Source organism: Delphinus delphis, chromosome 8 (genome assembly GCF_949987515.2).
Source record: "Delphinus delphis chromosome 8, mDelDel1.2, whole genome shotgun sequence".
NCBI classification, from domain to species: Eukaryota; Metazoa; Chordata; class Mammalia; order Artiodactyla; family Delphinidae; genus Delphinus; species Delphinus delphis.
This window is the reverse complement of record NC_082690.1, coordinates 58,956,325-58,983,225: the sequence shown is the minus strand read 5'-3', so window position 1 is coordinate 58,983,225 and position 26,901 is coordinate 58,956,325. Positions and strand designations below refer to the sequence as shown.

General features: G+C 39.7%; 1 protein-coding gene across 3 annotated transcripts in view; it reads right to left on the bottom strand.

The window, feature by feature from the left end:
* RAB6A (RAB6A, member RAS oncogene family) overlaps positions 1-25,277 on the bottom strand; it is a 67,658-nt gene extending 42,381 nt beyond the window's left edge. Inside the window, exons 1-2 of one of the 3 annotated variants that reach the window (XM_060018301.1) lie at positions 24,718-25,271; positions 11,169-11,266 (exon numbers count right to left, since the gene is read on the bottom strand). Coding sequence is in view for 2 of the 3 variants with exons in the window: in XM_060018300.1 (XP_059874283.1) it covers positions 24,718-24,787 (70 nt within the window). In the remaining variant the exon portion in view is untranslated. Of the gene's footprint in view, positions 1-11,168; positions 11,267-24,717 lie in introns of all 3 variants that reach the window. The other 2 variants (XM_060018300.1, XM_060018299.1) reach the window with 2 other exon arrangements.
* Between the last annotated feature and the right edge of the window lie 1,624 nt (positions 25,278-26,901).

The following is a 26,901-nucleotide window of genomic DNA, read 5'->3' as shown; positions in this document are numbered from 1 at the left end:
AAAATCAATTAAACCAAGCTAACACTACTCCAATGTAGCGAACCTAGTCAACAACACTGAAGTTCCATAAAGCTAGTAGCCTTTCTCTAAAGACCTTAATTGAATAAAGATTTCATTTTTCCTAAAGCTTAAAAAAAAAAAACCCGAATATGGAATATTACTCAGCCATAAAAAGAAATGAAATTGAGTTATTTGTAGTGAGGTGGATGGACCTAGATTCTGTCATACAGAGTGAAGTCAGTCAGAAAAACAAATATCGTATGCTAACACATATATATGGAATCTAAAAAAAAAAAAAAGGTTCTGAGGAACCTAGGGGTAGGACAGAAATAAAGAAGCAGATGTAGAGAATGGACTTGATGACACATGGAGGGGGAAGGGTAAGCTGGGATGAAGTGAGAGTGACATGGACATATATACACTACCAAATGTAAAACAGATAGCTGGTGGGAAGCAGCCACATAGCACAGGAGATCAGCCCGGTGCTTTGTGACTACCTAGAGGAGTGGGAAAGGGAGGATGGGAGGGAGATGCAAGAGGGAGAAGATATGGGGATATATGTATATGTAGAGCTGATTCACTTTGTTATAAAGCAGAAACTAACACACCATTGTAAAGCAATCATACTCCAATAAAGATGATTAAAAAAAAAAAGAAGAGAACTACAACTACACTTGTACAATTACATTCAAAAATGGGGAGAATGAATTTGGTTGTATAAAATATTTGCTGAATAAGTAATTTCACATCTATGGCTCAAAAGTTGTTTTTTAATAAATATGCTTTGTTTCTTTATAATAATATTTACATTAAAGGCATCAGACCTATGATATGAGTTTCCAGGATGATGAAATGGAGACATCCAAAGTAAAAACAAAAAATATTTGACTACACAAAACGTGAAGACAGAAAAGATATTCACATAAAGGTAATGACCCACTGGCTACTCTTACCAAAGATGAATAAAACATAAACAAATATATTAATGCTTGGATGGCTACTATTTCTCACTTCATTCCAAAACTTCCAAGTGCTAGGAAACAAGGAGGTTGGAGGATGAGAATGAAAAACAAATGTAAGTAAGGCCTTGAACGCAAAGGAGTTTACAACCACTGAAAGAGGGTGAACAAGAGAATAAAGCACCGTGCAAACAAAGTGTCCATCCTCTATACTGCCAGAGGTATGTTTCAACAATTTATAAACATTCCAAGGCTCCCCAGTCTCCATAAGCTAAAGATCCTTAGCAGGCATTCAAACTTGAGCTGAGCCTTTCTAGTCTCATCTCCTAACCTTGCCAAACACAAATACCATCTGACAATGATGGAAAGCTATTGGTTATTCTTCAAGCATAACAGGTTCCTTGGAGCCTGAGATTTTGCTCATGTAAACCAGTTTTGTGGAACTTTTCTTTCCTGGTTACATTATGAACTTATGGATTCAGTATCAGATGTGGTTCTGCCTGGAGGAGAGAAAAACTAAATTACCTCTCAAAACTACTTTCAGCCAAGCTCCCTGGTGGCCTAGTGGTTAGGATTCTACGCTTTCACTGCCATGGCCCGGGTTCAATCCCTGTTCAGGGAACTGAGATTCCCGCAAGGCATGCAGGGCAACAAAAAAATAAAATAAAATAAAATAAAATACTTTCAGCCTAAGATTGTATTTCTAGAAGTATTTTAGATAGCAGCAGGGCTTCTATTTTATTCCTACAACAAAGTTAACATTCATCTATGAATGTATCTTAAGGATAAAATGACGAGTTGGACTAATTAAAAAAGATACATGCATCCCAATGTTCATTGCAGCACTAGCCAAGACATGGAAGCAACCTAAATGTCCATTAACAGATGAATGGATAAAGAAGATGTGGTATATATACACAATGGAATACTACTCAGTCATCAAAAAGAATGAACTAATGCCATTTACAGCAACATGGATGGACCTTTCATACTAAGTAAGTGAAGTAAGTCAGAAAGAGAAAGACAAATACCAAATGATATCACTTATATGTCGAATCTAAAATATGATACAAATGAACTTATTTACAAAACAGAAACAGACTCACAGACTTAGAAGACAAGCTTATGGTTATCAAAGGGGAAAGGGGGCTGGGGGAGGGATAAATTAGGAGTTTGGGATTAGCAGATACAAATTACTATATATAAAATAAACAAAAAGGTCCTAGGGACTTCCCTGGTGGCGCAGTGGTTAAGAATCCGCCTACCAATGCAGGGGACATGGGTTCGATCCCTGGTCCAGGAAGATCCCACATGCCGTGAAGCAACTAAGCCCGTGCGCCACAAATACTGAGCCTGTGTTCTAGAGCCCACAAGCCACAACTACTGAGCCTACAAGCCACAACTACTCAAGCTTGCACGCCTAGAGCCCCTGCTCCGCAACAAGAGAAGCCACCTCAGTGCGAAGCCCACACACCACAAGAAAGAGCAGCCCCCGCTCACCCCAACTAGAGAAAGCCCGCGTGCAGCAACGAACACCCAATGCAATCGTAAATAAATAAGTAAGTAGCTCCTATTGTATAGCACAGGGAACTATATTCAATATCCTATAATAAACCATCTGGAAAAGAATATATATACATACATACATGCATACATATATATAACTGAATCACTTTGCTCTACACCAGAAACTAACACAAATCAACTATACTTCAATAAAAAAATGTTTTTAAAAAGATAACTTGGAAATAATCTGTACCCTCACAGAACAGTTCAGTGGGAAGTTCAAAGTAAGTACTAGCATAAGACTAGCTTTTCCAGCATTAACTTTACTCAAAAACTTTTTAAGTCTAAGTGTAGAAAAGCATGATCCACTTCTTACAGGGAAAAATAAGAAAAAAATGGCAATATAAGGAACTTAACTCATATTATCTTGTTTGTGCATTTATTTACTAGTTTACCTCTCCCAACTTACAAATGATAAGCTGTAGAACAGGAACCTCATCTATCTTGTTCATGGCTACACTCAATGTTGGTCCCTGTCTAGCACTAAATGAAATAATCAATGAAAGAAACCATCAAGTAGACAGTATTCACTAAGGTTGTCCAGAGTCTGCATTCTTGGAAAAATGAAAGTAGATATAGCTCACAGGGGCACACTTATGATAAAACTCAGTGAACTGAGGTTTTAGAACCAGAAGGCCAAATTTACTAATCAATGTAAGAAATAATTTTGTAACGATGGGAATATTCAGGTCAATATAACTAGCAATTTTTCTCATTCAAGCTGTACACTTAAGATTCGTATGCTTTTCTATATGTTACACTTCAATAAAAAGTTTTCCTTGTAAAAATAAAATCTAAATAATCACTGTCTGAAATAATAACATCTTATGGGGTTTTACACACACACACACACACACACACACACTCACACACACACACACACACACACACTTAAAGTACACATAGTAAGTCAAGTCAGAAGGAAGAATGGTAAGTAGAATTAGACTGCCAGGGTCCCTGCACTGCCCAGAAGGGTAAAGGAATCAATTACCTGTAAACTTTTGTAAGTCACGGCTGCATGCCACAACTTCTGGGCTAATCACAAAAAGAAAAAGAAAAGAAAATTGTATAACTTCCCAATTAATAAAGAATATGGAATACTTTTTTAAAAGGCTACAAATTCAAATAACACAAGAAGAGAAAAAGAAACACTCAGGACAAAAAGAAAGCACATTGAGAAGATGGTAGATTTATTTTAAATCCAAATATATAATTATATTAAATGTAAATGTACTAATGTTCCAATTTTAAAAACAATTATCAGACTGGACAAACACAAAACTTAACTAGATGACTACTAAGCCACATCTGAAACATAAGAATATAAAAATGTTGAGAGTAAAAAGATAGAGGGACTTCCCTGGTGGCGCAGTGGTTAAGAATCTGCCTGCCAATGCAGGAGACACGGGTTCGAGCCCTGGTAGGTCAGGGAACTAAGATCCCCATATGCCGGGCAGGGCAGCCAAAATAAATTAATTAATTAAAAAGGATAGAAAAATATAAATACTATGAAAACATTAGCCAAAAGAAAGGTGGTATACCTATACTAACATCAAAGTAAACTTCGGGCTTCCCTGGTGGCACAGTGGTTGAGAGTCCGCCTGCCGATGCAGGGGATATGGGTTCGTGCCCCGGTCCAGGAAGATCCCACATGCCGCGGAGCGGCTGGGCCCATGAGCCATGGCCGCTGAGCCTGCGTGTCCGGAGCCTGTGCTCCGCAAAGTAAACTTTAGGGCAAAAAGCATTACTAGAAATAGTGGAACACTTGATGACGAGAAAAGGTTGAAGTCACCAAGAACACAATAACAATTCCAGGGACTTCCCTGGACGTCCAGTGGCTAAGAATCTGCGCTTCCACTGCAGGGGGCACGGGTTCGATCCCTGGTTGGGGAACTAAGATCCTGCATGCCACGCGGTGTGGCCAGAAAAAAAGTCTCAGAAACCTATACGTTAAAAATGGAAAAACTACAAGGATACATATACAGAGCCACAATCACCATGGGAAATTTTAACATACCTCTCTCAATAACAAAATAGACAAAAATTTGATAAAGACACATAATATTTGAACCACTTGATTAACAAAACTGATCTAGTGATCATATATTGAATTCTGCACCTAACAAATTCATTCTTTTCAGGCACAAAGGGAATATTTATTAAAACTGACATAACATATGGACCATAAAGTCTCAAGAAAATTAAAAACAGTGAAAATATATTCTCTGAACACAGTACGATTAAAGTAGAAATCAAAAATATAAAGAAAACTAGAAAGTCCCCAAGTGTTTTCAAATAATATACTTCTAATAACCAATGAATCAAAGGAGAAATCAAAATAGAAATCAGAAAGCATTTTGTACTCAATGACAAAAATACTGCAGAGCAAATCTCCAAAACACTACTATAATATTACTTAAAGGGAAATTTATACAATTACACACACACACACACACACACACACACACTTATATGAGCATATATTAGGGAGAAAAAAAAAACTAAACATGAGCTATATATTCCTCTCTCAAGAAGTTGGAAAAAACCAGCAAAATAAACCATTGAAACTATAAGAAAGGAAATAAAGAGCAGAAATAAAACAGAAAACACACAACTGAGAGTCAACAAGGCCTGTTTAAGTTCTTTGAACAAAAAACTATTAAATTTATAAACCTCCAGGAAGTCTTACCAAGAAGAAATGAAAGGTACAGATAACCAGTATTAGAAATTAATGAAGCATGATTACAGATCCTGCAGACATAAAAACATGAGTAATATGCACTAATAAATTTGAAACAGTAGATGAAATGTACAAAGTCCTAGAAAAATAAGAAAGAAAAAAGAAAATCTTAAAGAAATTGAAGCTCTATTTAAAAAACCTTCCCCAGGGTTGCAAAAGGCCAGAATTGCCAAGCCACTCTTAAATAAAAAGAATAAGGTGGGAGGGGCTTCCCTGGTGGCGCAGTGGTTGAGAGTCCGCCTGCCGATGCAGGGGACACAGGTTCGTGCCCCGGTCTGGGAGGATCCCACATGCCGCGGAGCAGCTGGGCCTGTGAGCCATGGCCGCTGAGCCTGTGGGTCCGGAGCCTGTGCTCCGCAACGCAAGAGGACACAACAGTGAGAGGCCCACATACCGCAAAAAAACCCAAAACAAACAAACAAAAAAAACCCAATAAGGTGGGAGGATTTGCCCTCTGGTAAATCAGTAATTTTTATATTAAGTTATAGTAAGTTTTGTATTGTTGCAAGGGTAGACTAAGCAATTAGCAGAATAGAAATTCCAGAACCAGGTCAATGAATTTATAGACAGTTGGTCATTATAAAACTGATATGGCAGAGAACTGAGGAAAAGAAATGTTTTTAAATACATGATGCTCGGATAATTACATATCCATACTGAAAAAAATTAAATCTGACATCTATTTCATAGTACACATAAAGATAAATTTCAGTTGGATTATAAACCTAAATGTGAAAGACAAAGCAAAACAAAACACAAAAAAACAAAACAAAATTTCTAAAATATAATAGGGGAGACTATCTTCATTACTCAGGCTATGGAAAAACGTCTTAAAATGGGACATAAAAATCAGATTTTTATACACTGATACATCTATCTACATTAAAACTAACATTTTCTGTTCATTAAAAATTGTCATTAAGAGTGAAAAAAGCAAGCAATCATAGGTTGGTCTGTTCAAAAAAAAAATACACCTTTTGTTTTTCTTCATGGAGAATAAAGGACACATGCTTTGAAGGAGGACGAAGCAACAGTTTAAGACTATCATAGTGTCTGTGTTACCGATTAAAAGTCTTTCTCTGAACTGTGAGTGTAGTTCCTTTAATATGCACCTTAACTTTTCTACAGCAAAATTTAAGCAAATAAGTTTTGACTTTGGAAAAACATTTCTCAATAATACAATAATGAAGTAATCAAAACTAAAAACCCAAGAAAGAAAAACAAAGCTCGAAAATACCCTCCCTTCAACTCTAGTAAAACACATTTTTCAGCATACCAATTTTTTTTTTTTTTTTTTGTGGTACGCGGGCCTCTCACTGTTGTGGCCTCTCCCGCTGCAGAGCACAAGCTCCGGACGCGCAGGTTCAGCGGCCATGGCTCACGGGCCCAGCCGCTCCGCGGCATGTGGGATCTTCCCAGACCGGGACACGAACCCGTGTCCCCTGCATCGGCAGGCGGACTCTCAACCACTGCGCCACCAGGGAAGCCCCAGCATACCAATTTTTAAAAAATTACAATAAATAAAGTCTTTGCTCTCATGGGGTTTAAAACTGGCAATACATATACCTTACAATACAAGTATATAACATTTAGGTATAGAGGATAAATTCTTAAATATTTTAGTTCAAGGTAGTTTTTGTTTTGTTTTGTTTTGAAGACAGAATCTCCAGGGACTTCCCTGGTGTTCCAGTGAGTAAGACTTTGCACTCCCAATGCAGGGGGCCGGGGTTCGATCCCTGGTTGGGGAACTAGATCCCGCATGCATGCCCCAAAGTCCACATGCCGCAACTAAAAAAAAAAGATCCTGTGGGCCGCAACTAAGACCCACAGCATACATGCATGCATGCATGAATGAATTAAAAAAAAAAAAAAAAAAAAAGACAGAATCTCCAAATAGTAGATCAGGATCTCAATGTCTCTCTCATCTGGTCAGCATTCAAGTTGTTGTATCTTCCTTGTATTGAGGGTAACCCAAAACTCCAGAGAAAGAGTATAGTCCACTTATAGTCCACTTAGGTGGCTCTTTTACATTGTCCAAAGACATATTTTAGCACCCTTTCATATATTACTACCCATTTATGATCAATAGCTTCTGGAAGCTATTTAGTTTCCGGAAATTAAAATAGCTCCTTTTCATAGAAAGATTAGACATATCTAATTTTAAAATAGCATTCCTTCTGTATTTGCATTTCTTCTGTATTCATTCAAATCTCTTCAGCTAAGCTTATTTCTCCAAAATAGTTTTCAAAATCCCTAATAGTACATTCTTTATATCCTCCTATATAAAGGCAATTTAAATGACCATTTCAATCAAAGCCTAACTAATCTTATCCTGAACACTGTGGCTATTCATTTTTCTTCCAACAATATTTTAACATTTGTCCTTAATACTCCTGTGCCACCATACACACAAAACTTCATACAGCATTATGTTCTAATACTTTTCTTCCTATCCCACTCCCAACCCATGCCATATCATTTATTCTGTATTATATAAATTTATTCAGTCAGTCATCAAGAAGTTCTAATAAAAGGAAGAATATATTGAGGCAAGGAAGACCAACTAAAACTAACAAGAGTATTTAATTATCAACAAATATGGTTCTATACAACACAAAATAGAAATCTGTTAAGTATTGTAGGTATACTCCTGGTTCTGAGTATGCCTAGCTCTTCCAAGAAATCACTTCTCTGTTTAAAAAAGGAAATATCTCCAGGTGATTTCATAACCCACTCTTAATATTTCTACAGCCTTTTTAGTCAGGAAATTCTTCCATATATATGACTTAAATTCACTATGTTTCATAGCACAGGGAGATCAGCTCAGTGCTTTGTGTCCATCTAGAGGGGTGGGATAGGGAGGGAGATGCAAGAGGGAGGAGATACGGGGATATATGTATACGTATAGCTGATTTACTTTGTTATACAGCAGAAACTAACACACCATTGTAAAGCAATTATACTCCAATAAAGATGTTAAAAAAAATTCACTATGTTTCAGCTTAAGCCTCTCTTATTGTTCAGATCTTAGAATTGCAAATTAACAAGCTATTATCTTTTCTGTAAGATATTACAGATCCAAAGACTTTTTTCAGTTGTACTTTTGCCTTCTTGATGTGACTGGACAATTCTCATTTGAATGTCACATTTTAATTCCATGATTAAACAAACCTATGATTTTTCTTGTGTATAAGCAACATGAAGTGATTCTTATTACTTATTAAGTGTCAGCCAGTAACACAATCATTGACAAAGCAAATTTTATCAAAGCCATTGAATTTTTAAACTGTCTTTTTTGTAATTAATTTATTTATTTTTGGCTGCGTAGGGTCTTTGTTGCTGCACACAGCTTTTCTCTAGTTGTGGCGAGCAGGGGCTACTCTTCGCTGTGGTGTGTGGGTTTCTCATTGCGGTGGCTTCTCTTGTTGCAGAGCACGGGCTCTAGGAGCGTGGGCTTCTGTAGTTGTGGCACATGGGCTCAGTTGTTGTGGCTCACAGGCTCTAGAGCACAGGCTCAGTAGTTGTGGCGCACAGGTTTAGTTGCTCCACGGCATGTGGGATCTTCCTGGACCAGGGATCGAACCCGTGCCCCTGCATTGGCAGGTGGATTCTTAACCACTGAGCCACCAAGGAAGTCCTCAAAGCCACTGAATTTTAAAACTAATTTGTTTATCTTACTCTCTACTTAACTGTAAGTTACATGTATTAAGAATTTTGTCATATAAATTACAAAAGTCCAATACAGCAAAATACCTGAGAAACACTTAATCTTATCTAACATTTAGTTCATGTAGCTCAACTTTCCAGAGATGATTACAGTTTTTTCACTCTTATGGTTTTGGGAACGCCAAAGTATCCTTACTTCCTGCACACCTTCTACCTATACAAAATTTATCAAGGAAAGGTTGTATAGTTTAGTGTCTTAGTAGTGGAGCTCTAGAACCAGGCTGTTGAGCTGAAACCCAAGTTTAGCCAGTTACTAACTGTATATACTACTGAGACAAGTTATTTAACCTATCTGTGCCTGAATTTCCTCATGGTAAAATAAGAATAACAGTAGTACCTATCTTATAGGAATAGTTCAACTTTTTTTCATTGAAATATATTTGATTTCAATGTTGTGTTAGTTTCTGGTATACAGCAAAGTGACTGTTTTATATATATATATATATATGTATTTTGTTGTTGTTATATTCTTTTCCATTATAGCTTATTACAAGATATTGAATATAGTTCCCTGTGCTATACCATAGGACCTTGTTGTTTATCTATTTTATATATAGTAGTTTGTATCTGCTATTCCCAAACTCCTAAATGATCCCTCCCCACCTTTCCCCCTTGGTAACCATAAGTTTGTTTTCTATGTCAACTTTTTATTTTACAGAAAAGTTACAAACCTCCTTAGTCTCCTCTCATCAGTGACATTTCCTGTCTTTCCTGTTTTTACGACCTTGACACTTGTAAAGAATACTGGTCAGTTATTTTGTGTAATGTTCCTCAATTTAGATTTGTCTAATGTTTTCTCATTAGAATGAGGTCATACTTTTTTTTTTTTTTTTGCGGTACGCGGGCCTCTCACTGTTGTGGCCTCTCCCGTTGCGGAGCACAGGCTCCGGACGCGCAGGCTCAGCGGCCATGGCTCACGGGCCCAGCCGCTCCGCGGCATGTGGGATCCTCCCGGACCGGGGCACGAACCCATGTCCCCTGCATCGGCAGGCGGACTCTCAACCGCTGCGCCACCAGGGAAGCCCGAGGTCATACATTTTTGACAAGACCACCACAGAACTGATGTGCCTGTCTCAGTGCATCATAAAAGAAATACATGATGTCATATTAATGTCTTATTCCTAGTGATGTTAACCTTGATCACTTGATTATGGCAATCTCCACAGAGTTTCTTTACCATAAGTTAGTGTTTTTCCCCTTGTAAATAATAAATATCTTGAGAAATATACTTTGAGATTATTCAAATATCCTGTATCTTCGCAAAATTTTGCCCTCTAATTTTAGCATTCATCAAATGGATCTCGCCTGTAGCAATTAGCACTGTGGTATTCCAACGGTGATTTTCTATTTCCCTCATTCTATTTACTATAAGAGCAGTCCTTTCTTATCTATTTATTTAAATAAATATTCATAAATATCTTAATTATGTGGGTTATAATCCAATATCACCATTATTTATTTTGTTGCTCAAAAATTTCCAACTTTCCCTATTGGGCGCTCTTTCACATTGGCTCCTGTGCCCTTTCAACATGTCCCCATCCTTTCATAAACACTTCCTTATTTTCTGGCACCAGAATACTCTCCAGCTTATTTTGTATTTTCCCTGCCCCAGCCCTGAAATCAACCACTTCTCCAAAGATCTCACGGAGTTGGTTTTAAGGGTTAAACTAGCTAAGACTGTAAAGTACTTACAACAGGGTCTGATCTGTACTAAGTAATCAAATGTCAATTGATATCTAGTATTGACAGTTTGACAGGAAATACACATTAACCATTACAGCTGTCAGGAGGTGCTATATTTCTATATTTGGTTGCAAAGTGATATTAAGCACTGTATTAGTCTGCTAGAGCTGCTGTAACAAAGTACCACAAACTGGTTTAAACAACAGAAATTTATTGTCTCACGGTTCTGGAGGCTACAAATCCAAAATCAAGGTGTTGGCAGAGTTAGTTGCTTCTGAGGGCTGTGAAAAGAATCTGTTCCAAGCCTCTTCCCTAGCTTCTGGTGGTTTGCTGGCAGTCCTTGGCACCCCTTGGTGTACAGAAGCATCACCCTGATCTCTGCCTTCACCTTCAGATGGCATTCTCTCTGTGTATATCTGTGTCCAAATTTCCCCTTTTTTTAAGGACACAAGTCATACTGTATAGTGGCCCATCCTACCCCAGGAGGACCTCACCTTAACCAGTTGCATCTGAAGTACTAGAGGTTAAACTTCAACATACGAATTTGGGAAGAACACACTTCAAGCCATAACCAGGCACAAATGAAAAAATTCTGAAAAATAAAAATAAATCATCACAGTATTTAGAATAATATCAATCAGACTGAGGTTGAAGTAACTATTTAGATTGTTTTCACATAGAAGACTAATTATTACAGTATCAGAGGTTTTGAAAACAAATGTACAATATTTTGGAGAGGAAAGTTCAACTAAAGAATTTTGAAAGAACAAAAGGAATGCTTTATTTAAAACTAAATGTCCCAATGCAGCCAAAAATAAATAAATAATTTTTTTAAAAAAAGGGGGGGCTTCTCTGGTGGTGCAGTGGTTAAGAATCTACCTGCCAATGCAGGGGACACGGGTTCGATCCCTGGTCTGGGAAGATCCCACATGCCACGGAGCAACTAACTAAGCCCGTGAGCCACAACTACTGAGCCCTCGTGCCACAACTACTGAAGCCCACGTGTGTAGAGCCCGTGCTCTGCAACAAGAGAAGCCACCACAATGAGAAGGCCACGCACCGCAATGAAGAGCAGCCCCCGCTCGCCGCAACTAGAGAAAGCCCGTGAGCAGCGATGAAGACCCAACACAGCCAAAAATAAATAAATAAATAAATAAAATTTTAAATAAATAAATAAAACTAAACGTACTCAGTCTTTCTGTGAAGAGGAACTACTTTCAATTTCTGAAAGCTCTGAGAGCATTAAATAGGTAGGAATATATGAGAGGGTGCTGACAGTAAGTCCCTGGGTGGAGCCTACAGAGGACCATCTATGCAGGCCATATTATATGGGTAGATTCTTCTCATTTTACCTAGAGAGGTTAAAATGAACGCTTTAAGAGCTCATAATGTATAAGGTGGCAGAGCAAAGACCACAGTTCAGTATCCCTAACTCCTGCCCCATAACTTTTCCCCCATATCACATTAACTATAGAAGTTTCACAGGCCAAAGGAAAGAAACATTCCATATTAAACAACTTGATAAACAAACATAAAAGGTTTGCAAATTAGTAACTTCAATAGCCATCTAGTTTTGTCCTATTTACTTAATGTCAATATGTTAGTGCTTCTGTCACCTGCTTAAAGAAGAAAGACCTGTTTACTCAGATTCCTAATGACTGGACAGATTCAATATTTTATGATTGCCTGTATGAAGGACATTATGCTAGACACCAAGGACAGAGATTTAAAAGATCTAAGAATGGATTTTATGCAGATCAAAATATCTTTAGTCCAGAGGTGGCCTAAAATCTGTCTAAATTCATGAGTCATCACATTCTCTATTTCCCTATTATAATCAACTTAACTCACCTTGATTATGTAGATAATTTAAAGTACACATGCACAGATTTCTGAAAGGGATATTCTTCAGTTTTAACAGGATGGTTAAAGACAGATTAAGGGTTAATTAGCCACATGAGACTACTGAAATTAAAGTGAAATAAAATTTTGAAATCAGTTCTCAGTCACTGTAGCCATCACCATATTAAACAGCACAAATATGGGACAGTTCCTCCATCACAGAAAGTTCAATTTGATAGCAAAGATTTAGACATCCTAAAATGTTAAGTCTCAAACCATGTAATGCAAAGTATCCCAAAAATAAAGGCCTCTGTGGGCAACTATATCCATGAATGTCAAGAATATACCAATAAGAAAGTTCTCATCTTTTAGCAATCATACAAAAATATTTGCAATGATAGGATATACGGGATTTTCTTCAACTCACTCTGGTATGTGGGGGCGGGGGGGATAATTGTTGAAGCTGAGTACGAGTTTATGGGGGTTCATGACACTATTCTCTGTACCTTTTTATATGTTTAAATTTTCCCATAATAAAGGGGTTAAATAATACTTTAAGAACCCAAAAACATATTTGGTTAAATCACACTCACTCTTCAAATATGCCATTTACAACGACTGACTTCTTGACTCTCTAAAACTCTACTGAGACCACTTTTTAAAAATTAGCAATTAGTTCTTGATAAATCCAATAGCCTTTTCCGAGTTATCATTTTCCTCATCTTGAGCCTCTGACTCTTCAGATTCATACCAGATACTTGGCATATCAAACCGTTCTCCTACGTTAGGTTTTTTTGTCTTATTCTGTTTTTCTTTTAATTATCCTCTTTTATGCGTATTTCTGAGGTAGCAAGCTACCTCAAAGCCTTTCTGAAACTAAGTATGGTAAAAATCAGAAATCATTCACTTATTTGAAAATATTTAGTGAGCTCCCGCTATATGCCAAGCACTATGCAATGGTGCTTAGAATACAGCAATGAACAATAAATTCATGAATGCTACCTCTGTGGAACTTACAGAACAAATGGAAAACAGAAATTTTAACAGACAAATAATTACAACTGTATTAAAGGCAGCAAGGAGAAGGACAGTGTTGACAGTCTATAAAGAATGGGAAACTAAACCACTCTGAGGAAGTCAGCAAAGGCTTGAAGAAGTTTCTTGAAGCTAAAGGATAAGCTGGAGTTAATCTGACAAAGGGGAAGAGGGAATATATAACAAGATGGAGATTGGTTAAGAGTTATAACTTAAAAAAGGTCAGTATGGGGCTTCCCTGGTGGCGCAGTGGTTGAGAGTCTGCCTGCCAATGCAGGGGACACGGGTTCGTGCCCCGGTCCGGGAAGATGCCACATGCCGCGGAGCGGCTAGGCCCGTGAGCCATGGCCGCTGAGCCTGCTTGGTCCGGAGCCTGTGCTCTGCAACGGGAGAGGCCACAACAGTGAAAGGCCCGCGTACAGCCAAAAAAAAAAAAAAAAAGGTCAGTATGGCTGAAACAGAGAGAGATGGTGGGAGATACGCTCAAGAATGGACGGATGGGGAGGAGCCAAAAAATTCAGTGTGAGCAATGTAGATCATTTGGAAAGATCTTATTCTAAGAGTGATTTAAACAAAAGCAAAAAAAAAACCCAAAAAACTACAAAGGTGGGGATTTGAGTTTTTACAATTTTTAAAAAATTTTATTGTGATAAACTACCATAAGATTTACCATTTTAACCATTTTTAAGTGTACTATTCTGTGGCATTAAGCACAGTCAAGATGTTTTTGTTTTTAGTAAGAAGTTACTCTGATTTACATTTTTATAAAGTTCACTCTGATATCAATGTGGAGGATGGATTGGAGGGGAGGTCCAAGAACAGAGGTTGGAAGGTACAAATATAAAGATTTAAATCTACTTTACTGCTCCCTGCTAGACCATAAACAAGAAGAGAACAGAGATTATACCTGATCTGTTAAAGACTACATTTCCCGGGACCTAGCTCTATGCTTGGCACACAGTGGACATCTATTAAATAGATAAATGACCTGTAAGATTCTATGATTCTTAGAACAGAAAACTTAAAATGCAAAGATGTGTGTTCTGTACAGCACGTAACACCTTAATGATGATTTTTTTTAACTTAAAAAAAAAAAAAAAAAAAAACCTGTCTAACAGTAATAGGTAAAGATGAGTTCTAGCAATAAGGTTAGAGATAGGAAGGTAGAATCCAGACTCTGAAAGGGTCTGACTAGGGCAGAAGAGCTTGGACTTCATCTCAAAGAGAAGTCTATGCGGGGTGTATGGGCAAGGTTTTATGCAATCTCACAATGGCAGGTTGAGATAACAATAATGCTTATTATCAGTTAATTTAAAAAATCATACAGTATTTGTCCTTTTGTGATTGGCTTATTTCACTTAGCATAATGTCCAAGGTTCATCCATGTCAAAGCATGTGTCAGAATTTTCTTCCTTTTTAAGGCTGAATAAGTTTTCATTGTATGTATACACAGAACCATGTTTTGTCTACCCATTCATCCATGGATGAACACTTGGATTGCTTCTATCTTTTGGCTCCTGTGAATAATGCTGCTATAAACATGGATATAAATGAGTTGGTTTTAATTTTATAAAATGTACTTTTAAAAAAGAAGAGGAGGGACTTCCCTGGTGGTGCAGTGGTTAAGAATCCGCCTGCCAATGCAGGGGACACGGGTTTGAGCCCTGGTCCAGGAAGATCCCACGTGCCATGGAGCAACTCAGCCCGTGCACTACAACTACTGAGCCTGTGCTCTAGAGCCCGCAAGCCACAACTACTGAGCCCGCGTGCCACAACTACTGAAGCCCACGCACCTAGAGCCCGTGCTTTGCAACAAGAGAAGCCCCTGCAATGAGAAGCACGTGCACCACAATGATGAGTAGCTCCCGCTCACTGCAACTAGAGAACGCCCTCACGCAGCAACGGAGACCCAGTGCAGACAAAAATAAATAAAATAAATAAATTTATTTTTCAAAAAGAGAAAAATAAAGAACAGAAACTGAAAACCCTAAGCAATTCTAAATGTCGAAATGTGTTGATTCTCAGAAAATCAGTTAGAAGCTAGAAAGCAAATGCAAAGTGGTACCTGACCTAATAGATTCTATAAAGATCAATTTTAAACTGACAATGGGGAAAGCTGAGAAACAATCTGATTTGTGCCAGAGAACCTCCCCAATGTAGGCACCAAGTACATCTAGAAATAAGGGTAAAGGTGGTGCTAAAAATGAAAGGAATGGATGAAAATCTGTTTAAAAGGGAGACTGACACCCTCACATCCCCTCCTCTATTCCACACAGCCAGGTTCCTCTCCCACTCCATCAGAAGATTATAGATTATGCTATGAGAAAGGAAAATAGAGGGTTTCTGGACTGGTGAATACAAGAGTCAAGCGAAGTTTGAAGTACAAACTGTATTAAAAACAAAGTAGGGCTTCCCTGGTGGCGTAGTGGTTGAGAGTCCGCCTGCCGATGCAGGGGACACAGGTTCGTGCCCCGGTCCGGGAGGATCCCACATGCCGTGGAGCGCCTGGGCCCATGAGCCATGGCCGCTGAGCCTGTGCTCCGCAGCGGGAGAGGCAACGGTGAGAGGCCCGCGTACCACAAAAAAAAAAAAAAAGTAAATTAAATTCATATACTCTAATGTTATCTTCAAACCCTGTCTCCATTCAGCTCCAAGAAAGCTGGCAACCAATATTATCCTCTCCAGCAGGACACTGGACAACTCTTCTTTAAGAAATGTGACTGGCGGGACTTCCCTGGTGGTGCAGTGGTTAAGAATCCGCCTGCCAATGCAGGGGACATGGGTTCAAGCCCTGGTCTGGGAAGATCCTACATGCCGCAGAGCAACTAAGCCCCTGCGCCACAACTCCTGAGCCTGAGCTCTAGAGCCTGCAAGCTACAACTACTGAAGCCTGCGTGCTACAACTACTGAAGCCCATGCGCCTAGAGCCCGTGCTCTGCAACAAGAGAAGCCACCACAATGAGAAACTTGCGCAACGCAACGAAGAGTAGCCCCCGCTCCCCGCAACTAGAGAAAGCCTGCGTGCAGCAATGAAGACCCAAAGCAGCCAAAAATTAAAATTAATTTTTTAAAAAAAAGAAATGTGACTGGCAAAAAGACTTAAAAGAGCTAACATCAGAGACTTCTTCCCCCAAAAAGAACTCAGCCAGACTGTCCTACAGAGAAGCCCAATAAACCCACAAAAGAGCTTAAAATCAAATTTTTAGTGCTCAACTCTTAAACAAAAGGAGACAGTCAAGAATACTAGTTCTTTGAGGACCACATCAAACAAGAAATAGAGAAACTAGAATAAACATAAGTGAAAAGCAATTTACAAAAAACTGAGTATTGAAAAGAAAGCCATATATCTCTTTAATATCCTCAAAATGACAAGAGATACAGCAGAAATTATCACAATGTTGAAAATCAACTATACTTCAATTAAAAAAAATTTTAACGAGAAGATACTAGAATCAAAAAGATGTTATAGACAGAAACAATCAGAAAACAAAGAGCTCTTTGAAATTAAAACGATAGCAGAAATAAAACGTAATAGGGTAAAAGAAAGTTGAGAAAATTTTTTAAGAATTAAAACAGAAACAAATAAATGAAAAAGGGGCAAGATAAGATACAACTAGAGGATCAATCCAGGAGGTCTAATAAGAATTCCAGAGAGAACTGAAAATGAAGAGGTGAATATCATACTAGTTAAGTCAAGAAAATTTCCTGAAAATAAACAACTTAAGTTTCCAGTTTGAAAATATTTATACCTATTACTCAGCACATAAAATGAAAATAAACACATCATTATGAAAGATCAAAATACCAAGAGTCATAAATGGCAATACTAGACTCTACAAGGCAATATATGTCATCAAATTTCTGAAGGAAGAATATATCCAACCCAAATCTCTAAACTCCACCAAACTTCAGTGTAAAGGTTGTACAAACACATTTTCAGACATACAAGGTCTCAAAAAACTTCCTCCCATGTTCCCTTTATTAGGAAGCTACTTACTGGTGGATACATTCAACGTAATGAGTAAAACAAAGAAGAAAAAAGTAATCTGAGAAACAAGGGATCCATCCAACACAAGAGAGAAGGAAACCCTCAAAATGAAAGTAAAGGAGATCACACATTGACAGTTGTACATCAATTCTGGAGGGTAACTATTATACAATAGTTACCCTCAAGGTCAGAAGGTTCTGGGAGAGATGTCCCAGGCAAACCTGATGCATTCAAATAACTGAGATCTACACTACTGGTAAAGAGTTTGGGGATAATTAAGAAAAAAGCAAGTCAAATAGTGACACAAAGGAAAACAAAAAAAAATATATGAAATATAGTACAATAAATCAGTATACTACACAGCTCAGCTGTGAATACCATTACCTAATAACAATAATGTGAAGATTAAATACTGATCTAACCAAAATGTATAATATCTACATTTAGAGAATGGGGAAAACAACACTGCTAGGTTAGTACTGCATATCAGAAATGAAAAGAATTTAGAAAGGTTAAATAAACTGTCCAAGATCACACTGTAAACACGGGCTTCAAGATTAGAACCAAAGTATAACTGTCTCTAGAGCTGTCTTTATCAGTATATATTGCCTCCCTAAGAAGAAAAAACTTAACTACAATAGTAAGGGAATAGATTTGAGAATTTCAGAACAGGGAAGTTTAATACTAAAAATTACAAAACATGTTCTCCTGGAGATCTCTTAGAATGAAGTAATTTAAGAGTGGTCCAGGGCTTCCCTGGTGGTGCAGCGGTTGAGAGTCCGCCTGCCAATGCAGGGGACACGGGTTCGTGCCCCGGTCTGGGAAGATCCCACATGCCGCAGAGCGGCCGGGCCCGTGAGCTATGGCCGCTGAGCCTGCGCGTCCTGGAGCCTGTGCTCCGCAATGGGAGAGGCCACACAACAGTGAGAGGCCCACGTATCGCAAAAAACAAACAAACAAACAAAAAAGAGTGGTCCAGTTTAACTGTCACAGACAAGAACAGCCTAAGGAGCTCTAACAACTAAATCAAATGTAGTATCCTAGATGGGATCCTGGAACAGAAAAAAGACATTAGGAAAAAAACTAAAGAAATCGAAATAAAATATGGACTTTGGTTAATAATAATGTATCAATATTGGTACATTAGTTGTGAAAAATGTACACATGAGCTGTTAATTACAGAGGAAACTGGTGTAGAGTATACAGGAATTCCGTATTATCTCTGCAATTTTTCTGTGTATCTAAAACTATTCTAAATGAAAAAAATTGTATTTAGAAACAAAACAACAGAATGGGAAAGTGCTCTAAGTACTAATGTGAAAACATCTCTAGGAATTATTGTTAAGCGAAAAAAAGCAAGATGCAGAATAAAATCTGATACCTCGTATGTAAGGAAGAATAAAAATTGTATTCATATTTGCTTGTGTCTGCATAAAGAAATCCCAGAATATACATAATGGTATATATATATAATTACTGATAGAGGAGGGGGTGGGGAATGAGGTCACAGGAACAGGGGTAGCAGTAAGTTTTCTGAAAGTATATCTTTTTACATAATTTTGATTTGTGAACTATGTGATTGTGTTAACTGTTAAAAATAAAGTTAGAGGGGAAAAATAGCAATCCAGTTTAAAGCCCTAAGAGAAATGGATTGGGTGACTTCTTCAAGTCTCCTCCAACTTTGGAATGCTCTAATTCAAGAATTTCAACTAGAAGATCCTTAAACTTTTAGTCAGTCATATTTATAATGTATCAATACCTTCCCTGAAACTCCATGCTCCCCTGTCACTTCTCTGTATCTTTTAACTGTACTTTTCAAAGCAGCTGCACTCATTGCACTATATTGTATTAGGTATTATATGTTTCTTCCATGATGAAATGTATATTTCTTAAGAGTAGGCTCTATCAAACTATTGATAATTGACAGAGTAGGAGTTTTCAGTAGACATGTGCCAGGCACTCTTCTAAATGCTTTACATTTATTAACTAATTTAATCTTCACAATAGCGCTATATGATAGGTCCTATTATTTATTTTATAGATAAGGAAGTTAAAGCATAAAGAAGTCAATAATCTGCCCAAGGTCAGTGAGCAGGGCTAAAATATAAAACCCAGACTCTGTGCTCGTAATCACTAGCTGTACTGATTAGTTTTAAGACTTCAAAACAAGATATGGAATAAACTCCTTTTGACTGTTCTAAATGCAATATGGCAACTTCCCTGGTGGTCCAGTGGTTAAGAATCCACCTTCCAATGCCGGGGACGTGGGTTCGAACCCCGGTTGGGGAACTAAGATCCCAGAGGCAACTAAGCCCATGCACCACAATGAAGAGCCCAAGCACCGCAACTAACCCAACGCAGCCAAAAATAATAAATGTTAAAAAAATAAATAAATGCAATATGAAGCTACAAGATACAAATGGCTTAATATCATCTAGAAACTAGCAGATCTCAAAATGCAGCCCACCAACTCCCAGGATCCCCAGGACCCTTTGGCTGGGCCACTACTCTCCTGAGGGTCAAAACCACTTTCATAATATCAAGATGTTATTTGGCTTTTTTCACTTTTGTTCTCTCATGAATGTATAGTGGAGTTTCCAGAGCCTATGTGATGTGTGATATTACAAGAGACTGAATGCAGAAGCAGCTGTGAGAAGCAGATGACTTTTAATACATCAGACATTACAGAGATTTGCAAATATGTAAAACAATGCCACTCCCTCACTAAATTATTGTTTGAAAAATAGTTCTCTTTCACTAAAATTATGTCAACATGTAATGGATTTAACACTACTCTTTTTAAATGAATTAAATATTAAACAATTTTCTCAGTTAACTTTTAACACAGTAAATAGTGATATAAACCACATAAACAGCTCTTTAGAAGCCTCAATAATTTGTAAGAGCATCTTGAGAGGCTCTTGAGAAGAAAAAGTTTAAGATCACTGATCTAGCCAATCTAAACTGTTCAGTGTTCCTAGTCTCTGACATTAAGACACTTTTTCCCAACACAGCACGTTATAATTCAAAAGAACTGATGTAAAAAAGGTAATAAAAAGTGAAAAAATAAGTAGTACCAGGCCAGGTATGTGTTTCTTTTTGAAATTACATTTCCTAATTTGTACTCATAACATTTGTTTGTAAGTATTACCTTCTACTCTAAACCATTCCTAAAATTGCCTCTGTATTTCAAGACAATAGCCAAAGGTGGTAACAAAAGAGGTTGCTCAAAGAAACTTCAGGTTCAAGCTGTGTATTTCAACATTTCTTTATTAAAGCATGTATACTACTAAAATATAAAGAAACTGTTAAGAATTTACACGAAGATTACCAAGACTGATATCATTAATTCAATATGAGGCTTCATATACTGAAACACTTCATCTTCATTATAGAATACAGAACCTTATTTTTTTTGGCTGTGTCATGCAGCATGCAGGATCTTATTTCCCCGACCAGGGATCGAACCGGTACCCACTGCAGTGGAACCGTGGAGTCATAACCACTGGACCGCCAGGGAGGTCCCAGAACCTTGTTTTTGAAAAGCTAAATAAAAAAGTCTACCTAACTTCAAATCTGTTCCATGAACATGTCTTTAATAATCATTTGACATACTTTTAGGTGTTATACTAATAGCAAATAATTTAACAATAACTTTAACAAAACTAATTTTGTTCAACTCAAAAACAAAAGTATAAAATTCTGGTCAGTTGTTTTTTTGTTTTTTTTTAGTTACACCGTAAAGGTTATATATAAATTATTGTAATCCCTGCTCTGGAGCATCTGGAGTATCCCTATATACAATCAAATAATGTAAGTATAAAATGTTATTGTTGGGAATTCCCCGGCAGTCCAGTGGTTAGTACTCAGCGCTTTCACTGCCGGGGCCCAGGTTCAATCCCTAGTGGGGGAACTAAGATCCCACAAGCTGCATGTGGGGCCAATAAAGAGAGTTATTGTTAAACTATTAAATGTGCAAGGAAAAAATGTAGACTTCACCGTAACAAAGATGACTACTAGCTTTGGTTACTATTAGATTCAACCATCATTCATTCTGAGTATCCACTACAAGCCTGGCACTATTCTAGGCACTGGGGATACAATGAACAAAAAAATTAATAATTTTTAATCTTCATGGGACCTGCATTCTGCTGTGGGAAACAGACAAACATAAACACAAGTAAGAAATAGAAATGTGGTCAATGCCATTAAGGAAACAAACAAGGCTTTGCCACAGATTAGTCTTTGAAAGCTGAATTGTAGAATTCTAAAACCTAAAAATAAAAAATTCATTAAGAGTTAAATCAAGATGACATGGACTGGGCTTCCCTGGTGGCACAGTGGTTAAGAATCCGCCTGCCAATGCAGGGTACACGGGTTCAGGCCCTGGTCCGGGAAGATCCCACATGCCAAAGGGCAACAAAGCCCATGCGCCACAACTACTGAGCCTGTGCTCTACAGCCCATGAGCCACAACTACTGAAGCCTGTGTACCTAGAGCCGGTGCTCCGCATCAAGAGAAGACACTGCAATGAGAAAGCCTGCGCACCGCAATGAAGAGTAGCCCCTGCTCGCCACAACTAGAGAAAGCCCGCGTAGCAACAAAGACCCAACTCAGCCAAAAATCAATAAATTAATTTAAAAAAGAAAAAAAGATGACATTGACTCTACAGACCTTTGCTAATGCATAAGAAAACTACAGACACTGCCTGTGAAAACAGAGATCCGTCTTTCCAAAGCTACTTGATGGTATTACTTAGCAATGTAGTAGCCTCAAAAGATAATTTAGCTCACAGTTCCACAGAGTTAAAAAGCATGTAAACACAATACTAAAAAAAACTGAGGAGCCTAAGGAGACAGGACAAACAAATGTAGTGTGGTATCCTGAATTGAATGCTGAAACAGAAAAAGATAAAAATTACGGAAATCTGGGTAAACTACAGACTTTAGTTAATAATGTATCAATATTGTTTCATTAATGGTAACAAATGTACCTTACTAATATGTTAATAATATGGGATATTGGGTGGGGCTATATGGGAAACCTCTGCATGATCTTCTTAATTTTTCTGTAAATCTAAAACTGTTCTAAAAAATCAAGTCTACTTAAAAAAAAATCTAAGATGGCTTCAGGAATTATGGTGGAAGGAAGGGGAGTTAGTAAAGACTTGAAGAAACTAAGAAATGAGAAGCCATAAAACTCTGCAATGTGAATTAGAATATAAATACCCAAGAAATTCAAAGGAAACCTGCAGATACTTAAATTATGATTTCTATTCATACTAAAAACTTTCTAGGACAGAGATTAATGGATTTTTCATGCAAACTAAATAGCTCTGCATCACAATGTAAGGCAGGCATTAACATCCCTGAGTGCACAATAAGCACTTTAGATCCTATTTATCAATAATGACCAATAGGCTGTATTTTATGTATGTCACTGTCCTGAAACTGTCATAAAATACCTGGACAGGGATCAATCTCATAGGTCTTACTAAGTCACTTGAAGAAACAAGTTTATATCTGTATAGCAAAAAAAAGCAAAGAGGAGACTTGGTAAGAGGGCAGGGAGAAAAGATTATGTATGAAAGGAGAAAAACAATTTATCAGGTCTAACTGGAAGCAATTTTGCAACTATTATTAACCTACTTTAATGCCACACAAATTAGTATAAATAGTTAAGAGCAGTAATAAGAGCTCTGAATTTATATCAGTTATTTTCCTTCCAATCAAAAGAAATAAATGTCTTCTATAGCCTAACCTAAAACACCTATCATGTAACTCAATGTCTGATGACTCGGGAGGAACTAATCTCTCAATGTCTCAATTTTAAAGATAGGAAAAGTGTGAGAAAAATAATGGAGGATGATAATCTCTAAACTACAGAGTGTGAAGTTTGCATAATACAGCATAAAATTGGAATTACCACAAGAAGTAATTTTTAGAGACAACCATCAGAAAATTAGAAGCTTATACCTAACACAAAGTACAATGACAGCAGGAGCCTGACCAAGTATATGAGATAATAATTTCACTCATCAGATACTATGGAATATTAACCATAAAAGAATCATTTAGCCAAAATGGTATTACATATTCGAATCGAATTTAGATAACTGGATGATCAATCTATCCCTTCTCTACTCTGTTACTCCCTATCCGCAAAGGAAACCCTACAAAACAAAGATGTTCGTTATTCTAAAGCCTTCTCTCCCTAAGGAATCCTGAATATATAATTGGAAAATACTCAAGAAGAAATGGAATTAACATTTCTCCAGTAATTCCTGTTTGCACCGCCGTGAGGAGAATCAGACACTGCGCTTCGTGTTGAAGCAGAAAAAGGAGAGGTGAGATGTGAAAAATTCCAAGTAAAACGATCATGACATAGCATCTGGCAGAGATTGGAAAAGCATGAACACAGCCAAAAGAATCGCCAGGGATGAAAGTCAAGAGAAGAAAACGAGGTTTTCCAACAGGCCACAGCCTAACCCAAGGGGCAAAAACCGCTACTGCCGCCGCCACTCCCTCACTCCCCAACCATTCCATCAAGTCGCCTCCAATTCAGATATGTATCCTCTATAACCCAGACCCATTCCCCACCTAGGTGAAAACAATCCAAGAATTTCCTAGGACTCCCCCCCCCCCCCCCCCCCGCCTTCCATAAGATCCGCGCTTCTCGGGGCCAAGCCTCTGGGGAAAACAACGCCCAGCTCCCACCCTCCCGGCGCAAGGTTGAAGAGGGCCGGTTCCCCGGAGTGGGGCTTCCCAGGTGGGCCTCATCGAGCTGAGCAACTGGGATCAGAGCAAGGAACAAGGGTGGGGCTCAAGGAAGGGAGCTGGCGTCGGTGAGACGACGGAGACCGGAGGAAGAAAGGGATGGACAGGAGGCTGGGGCTGGGCGGGGTGAGGAGTGGGGAGGGCAGATCCACGGGAGAGGGCCGGGCGGCGGGGAAAGGAGCGGGCGGAGTGGGGGGCGGAAAGGTCAGAATCCGATCGACTGATCATGGCGAAGAGGAATGCGTGGCTAACAGGGGTCGGCAAACAGGCTCAAGGGCTAGGGGGTGGAAGGAAGCGCGACCGCGAGGGCCGCAGGGAGCCTCCGCGGACGGAAGGGCCGCACTGGGGGCGGTGCGGGGAAGCCACTGCCAGCTGCCAGGAGTGGGGGAGCCGCGCACTCACCGCTCTGCTCCCCCAGGAACACCAGCTTGAATTTCCTCAGCGGATTCCCGAAGTCTCCGCCCGCGGACATGATGGAGCCGGAGGAGCTGCCGCCGCCTCAGCCCAGAGACCTCCCAGACCGACGCCGCTCCAACCGGTTCACGGGGAGGATAGAGGAAGGGTCGGCGCCGAGCTCTCTCGGCCCCTGCAGGGCCCGGCAGCGGAGCAAGGCTGGAGAACAAGGCTCCTCTCACAGACAGGCAGCCGTCGCCGCCGCCTCTACTCGGAGTCGCCTAGCACCGAGCGAGGCCCGCAGCTGGGAAAGGAAGGAGGGCGGTGTCGGAAGCAGCCAGGGGTGTGCTCGGGGGTCCCGAGGCTAGAGCTGTTCCCCTCTCAGCACCCGGCACCGAGACTGAGGCGAGGGTGGCGGAGCCGGAGCCGCAGACGTGTCTGGGACCTCTCACACGTAGCGTTCCAGCTCCACAGCTGCAGCCACCGCAGCCCAACCTGCTGAGTGCGCGAGCCTGTGGCGCGGCGCGGCGCGGGGCGAGCCCGGGCGCGAGCCTGCCGCCCAGCCAGCCACGGCGTGCGTGCGTGCGTGCGTGCGTGCGAGCGCGTGCGCGCCACAGCCAGCGCCTTCCTGGTTTAGCCTGCTTTCCCGGCTCCGCCCAGGCAGAGGAGACGTGGGGAGGTTACGTTTCCCTTCGCGTCGGGAGAAGCCGGGAGATGGTGGGGTGGAGCCTGGGGGAGCTGACGGGGTAGAATAAGGAGCACTGATGTCACTTACGAGCTGAGCCAATCGGAAGAGGCTAAGGGCGGGCAGAGCTGTCGAGTGAGGTGGCAGCGCCAGAGCGCGCGCGCTGCCCTCCTGCGGTGGAAAGCGTCTCACCGTGGCGGCCATGCGAAGTGTGACTCGTCGCAACCTGAGGGGAGGGGAGGGCATTGGGGCGGAGACGGGGCCAGAATGGAGGCGGAATTGACCCCAAGTGTGGGTGAAGTCGGAAGGCCCTAAGGTGTACAGAAGGTTCCTCTTTCCTGAGCCCTCAGCTCTGCCTCACAGTCCTCAGATACGCCCTTCACCTCTGCACCCACCTTCTCCATCTTTTTTCTTATAATTCCTCGGACGATACCCTACTAGGTACTGTTGCTCCCAGGAGTTTCGTAACAGAAGCAGGGCCTCCACATTTTTGTAGACAAGAAAGCTAAAGGTCACAGGAAGGAAATGATTTACAAAATTCGCAGAGCCATAAAGTGGAACCCAGGTTTTGTCTTTTCCCCCAATTGAACCTCCACAACCTCCTCGTTGATAAACCCATCCACTTCCCTAGCTTGACCTGCTTTGGTCTTCTCTTACCAACATTTGTTCCTCAGATATGGACAGTTCTAAGTGACCCCCACCTTCTACTGTGATAGAAAAGGAGTTAGATGTCAGGTAAACTAAACCCTTCATTTCACAGGTGGTGAAACTGAGGCCTAGGTAGGAAAATGGGGTTGCAAAAAGGTCACACAACAAATTAGAGGTAGAGCATGGCCCTGATGTGGGGAAGTGGACATTGAAAGATCACCTGGGGACTTCCCTGGTGGTGTAGTGGTTAAGAATCTGCCTGCCAATGCAGGGGACATGGGTTCGAGCCCTGGTCTGGGAAGATCCCACATGCCGCGGAGCAACTAAGCCCATGTGCCACAACTACTGAGCCTGTGCTCTAGAGCCTGTGAGCCACAACTACTGAAGCCCATGTGCCATAACTACTGAAGCCTGCGCACCTGGAGCCCGTGCTCCACAACAAAGAGAAGCCACCAAAATGAGAAGCCCGCGCACTGCAACGAAGAGTATCCCCTGCTCGCCACAATTAGAGAAAGCCTACGTGCAGCAACGAAGACCCAATGCAGCCAAAAATAAATATATTAAAAAATAAAATAAAAAGATCACCTTTCTACAGATGTAGAAAACAAACATGGTTTATGGGAGGGGAGGATTAAATTGTTAGATTGGGATTGGTATATACAGACTACTATATATAAAATAGATAACTAATAAGAACCTATTGTATAGCACAGGGAACTCTACTCAATACTCTGTAATGACCTATATGAGAAAAGAATCTAAAAAAGTGGATATATGTATATGTATAACTGATTCACTTTGCTGTACAGCAGAAACTAACACAACATTGTAACTCAACTATACTCCAATAAAAACTAATT